The sequence below is a fragment of the Ciconia boyciana genome, chromosome 10 (assembly GCF_034638445.1).
Source record: "Ciconia boyciana chromosome 10, ASM3463844v1, whole genome shotgun sequence".
In the NCBI taxonomy this organism is placed as follows: Eukaryota; Metazoa; Chordata; class Aves; order Ciconiiformes; family Ciconiidae; genus Ciconia; species Ciconia boyciana.
In genome coordinates, this window is record NC_132943.1 from 25,778,230 (window position 1) to 25,782,110 (window position 3,881).

Below are 3,881 nucleotides of genomic sequence, written 5' to 3' on the forward strand. Positions count from 1 at the left end.
TTCGGTGGGGGGTGTTACCCTGCCAGTTCAGCAGGGTGGTTAATACCCCCCCTCGGGGGGAGGTATCCCCCCTCCCCTCAGAGAAAGGAGGGGAAAGCGGGACGAGCCGCTTAAAACAGTTGGGTGGAGATTTAAATAATACGGGGGGGGGGGGGGAGATTAGGGGCACAAAGTCGTTTCGAGTTGCACTTGCTGTGAAGAAGGCACCACCGCAGTGCTAAGAAAGCAGATGTTTAAAAATAGCATCCCCCAGATCAGGCAGCTGGGAGTTGGAGGCAGGCAAACAAACCGGTACACATCGCTCGGATAAACGCAACACCCCCAAATCTGCCCTCCGCAGCGGTTGGATGTATCACACCCGCACCATTATTTGTCCTTATGGTGCCTGTTTTAAATAGTGGAAGGAGAAGAGGTTGACCGCAGGACAGCAGTGAGGAGCTGGGTCAGACACAATTCATGAACTTTTGTACTCCTGTGTGCCGCTGTCGACAAAGTAAAAATAATGAAACTTTGTGATATGCTTGTAAATGATTTCGGCTGACCTCTCGCCCTGCCCTTCACCATAAACGCTACGGCGGGGAGAACCTGGGAGGGTGCGAGGTTGCGGCTCGCAGGCAGCTCGCGGGGATAATAGCTAGACCAGCATAATGGGATGAAGGTAAATTTGGACACTCTCTTCTTCCCGAGACCGACTAACCCCAGCCTTTAATCTCCTCTTTTTCACCAATCGCTGTTTCTGCTGTCGGCTGTTTTACTTCTGTTTGATTTTTTTTTAAATTCTTTTTTGTCGGGGGAGGGGGGGATTTCTAATTATAGAGAATCTCTTCAGATTCGGGATAGCCTAAATAGATAAAGGCTTTTTTCTAAATTATTTTAACCATTACTATTCTAAATAGCGCAATTTGACCGGTAACGTCCGTTTTTCGTAGCGAGGACGTAAGCGGCAGAGCATTTAAAGTGCGCAGCAGGTCTTTCTGAGAATTTGGTAGGCGAAATTCATCGCTATAAATTGGTGGAGAGTCGAATAGCTCTGTTGCAGCAATAATAACAAGCGTGAATCTTTTCTGAAATCCCACCTTCCTGCAAATCCGTATTTCAGAACTGAGTCCCAGCAGAATAGTTTGCATTCCTCAGAAGACAGTGAGGACTAAGAAAATTGCAAAGACCTGCTATATTGTAGATGAAAACAGAATGTTATTACGTTGTCTATATATACCCTGTAGAACCGAATTTGTGTGATATTCATATAGTCACAGATTCGATTCTAGGGGAATATATGGTCGATGCAAAAACTTCACCTTTCTGCAAATGGTTAGAAGTTTAAATACTGGCGGAATCAAAAGGCATGTGCGTGCTGAACACTCAGAAATTATAAAAGTTTTGCTGCCTCGCTCCTATTTGCTAGGTTTTAGGACATCTCTTAAAATTTCAGTTGTCGTTCAGTCACAACTTTCACTGACAGACTGTGAATTTAAACAGTTAATCTCACCAGAAGTTACAAATTTCCTGAAAAAAAAAAATTATCTACCAATCAATGAATGAATCTTTAAAAAGATCCTCATAAATTAGCTAGATATGCCAGCCGTTAGCAAAATTTTCCTGTCAAGGGTCCAGATCGCATCAAAATATTTACGACAGCAGCAAAAGCAGCATTCGCCTCACTGGAATGTGTTTACTTGTGCTCCTGGAATGATATTGATGAATGAAGACCGAATTTATCTCATTAAGCCCGTGATATTTTTAACCTAATTAAATGCCGTCTTCAGTTCAATCGCTTGAACTTTAGCGGTTAAAAGTGAACGGTTTCTCGCCATCTGTATGATTTTACATACATACGTGTACAGATTTATGTATAAACGTGTGCGTTTGCGTGTGTGCGCGCATACGTATGCACACATATATATTGAGGCTGGGAAGTGAATGAGAAGTTACTGATTGCCTAATTTCATTCAGCAGAACTAAATTCTGGTAACTTTTGGATGACCTCTGCGAGACAAAGACAGGACAGACCTATTGTACATCATATTGCCCTCTTCTTTGACGGCTTTTCTCTCCCCCGCCTCCTTATCAGTTGCCCCCCTTTTCGCCCCACTTCAGCTCCGCGCTCCGCGTGCTTCTTTCGATATTTTGTTTAAGGCGAGGTAACCCACGCCGGCGGCGGTCGCGGCTGGTGGATCAGCCGGCGGGCATCACCCATCGGGGCGGAGGGGAGCCCGCTCGGACAAAAGGCTGGCCCCACCTGCGGGCCAGGGAGGCGGCCGCCGCCCGAGGGGTACCCCCGCACCTCCGGTACCTGCTCTGGGGGGAGCGACCCGCCGGAGAGGGGGGTCACTCGGTTACGGGGATATTACCGAGTGAAATTGGTGGAAATGCTGAGCTGCGGAGAAATCCGGTGATCGGCTCCCGCCTCCCCATTGGCCGGGCCGGTCACATGCCCGCCTAACTTTATTCAGTTGACAGCAAGTAGGAGGGCTCTATGGCAGGGGAAAAAAAGACAACACGAGAAAAATTAGTATTTTCTACCTTCAGAAATTAATGGCCATGAGTTCGTATATGGTGAACTCTAAGTATGTGGATCCCAAATTTCCTCCTTGCGAGGAATATTTGCAGAATAGCTACCTAGGCGAGCAGGGGGCCGAGTACTACAGTGCCTCGCAGGGCTCTGATTTCCAGCACCAGGGACTCTACCCACGGTCAAACTACAGCGAGCAGCCCTTTAGCTGTAGCAATGCCCAAGGCTCTGCCGTGCAGCCGCGGGGTCACGGACAGGAGCAATCCGGCCCAGCGAGCCACTTCCCCGGCCAAGCAGAGCATTGTCCACCGCCTCCAATGTCCAACTCGCGAGCCTGCAGCCAGCAGCCGGCCCTCAAAGCCCCAAACGGGTCAGCACTTAAGCAGCCAGCAGTAGTTTATCCCTGGATGAAGAAAGTCCATGTTAACTCGGGTAAGGATCCTCTTCTTACTTTGCTCTTCTACCCTGCTTCCGATCGTCCTCAGCCACGCTTGCTCGAGTCCCTGCCAGACTCGTGGACGAGCTTTTTAAGCCGAGGTAGCCAATTACACTCGTCATAAATTTTTATTGCTGAGGAAATAGGCCGTTGGCCATGCGGGGCTTTGCCGTGCAGGAAAAAACTCCATTTTAGGAGCCTGCTAGAGGCTCCCAGCCTACCTAGCTGCCTGTGCCTGTGGTGCCTGCCTTAAATGAGGGGGAGAGCAGCCCGTCCATTGTAAGCAACTGGGACGAATCCAGCCCGGCCACATGCTTGCAGCTCGTAAGGTTTTCTTTTGTAAAGTCGAACCGGCAAGTCAAGATTAGCTTTGTAAAGTTCTCCGTATTTTCTTCCCAGTGAATCCCAATTACAACGGAGGGGAACCTAAACGCTCCCGCACAGCTTACACCAGACAGCAAGTCCTAGAACTGGAAAAAGAATTTCATTTTAACAGGTACCTGACCAGGCGCCGCCGTATCGAGATAGCCCACACTTTGTGTCTCTCTGAGCGCCAGATCAAGATCTGGTTTCAGAACAGAAGAATGAAGTGGAAAAAAGATCACAAACTGCCCAACACGAAGGGCAGGTCTTCTTCCTCTGGTTCAAACCCCCATTTACAGACTGGTTCCAAGGACCATCAGACTGACTTGACAACTTTGTAGAAGAGGTGAAATTTTCCATTTCATCCTTTGCTTCTGACCAGTACTGTACATAACTGACACTGCCCAAGCAGAACCTGCATGTAGCAGCTAAGGACTCGAGAAACTGTCATCTTTCTTTAAGGTACTGTTGTACAAAGGAGACAAAATGACGCTACTTTGGACTTTATTTTATTTGCCTCTGCTAGCACAACCTAAAAAAGGGGGGGGGGGAAGGGGGGAAAGAAAGAAA

General features: G+C 48.2%; 1 protein-coding gene across 1 annotated transcript; it reads left to right on the top strand.

Moving 5' to 3' along the window:
* The first annotated feature begins 2,526 nt into the window (after positions 1-2,526).
* HOXD4 (homeobox D4) lies at positions 2,527-3,652 on the top strand. Its single transcript, XM_072874744.1, has 2 exons — positions 2,527-2,944; positions 3,348-3,652. The coding sequence occupies exons 1-2, from the start codon at positions 2,536-2,538 to the stop codon at positions 3,650-3,652; spliced, it is 714 nt and encodes a 237-aa protein (XP_072730845.1). The 5' UTR covers positions 2,527-2,535.
* The last annotated feature ends 229 nt before the right edge of the window (positions 3,653-3,881 follow it).

Excerpts from the sequence above, each read along its gene's own strand:
- HOXD4 (XM_072874744.1), top strand. The coding sequence starts at position 2,536 with ATGGCCATGAGTTCGTATATGGTGAACTCTAAGTATGTGGATCCCAAA. Across the intron at positions 2,945-3,347 it reads GAAAGTCCATGTTAACTCGG|TGAATCCCAATTACAACGGA; the intron begins GTAAGGATCCTC and ends TTTTCTTCCCAG.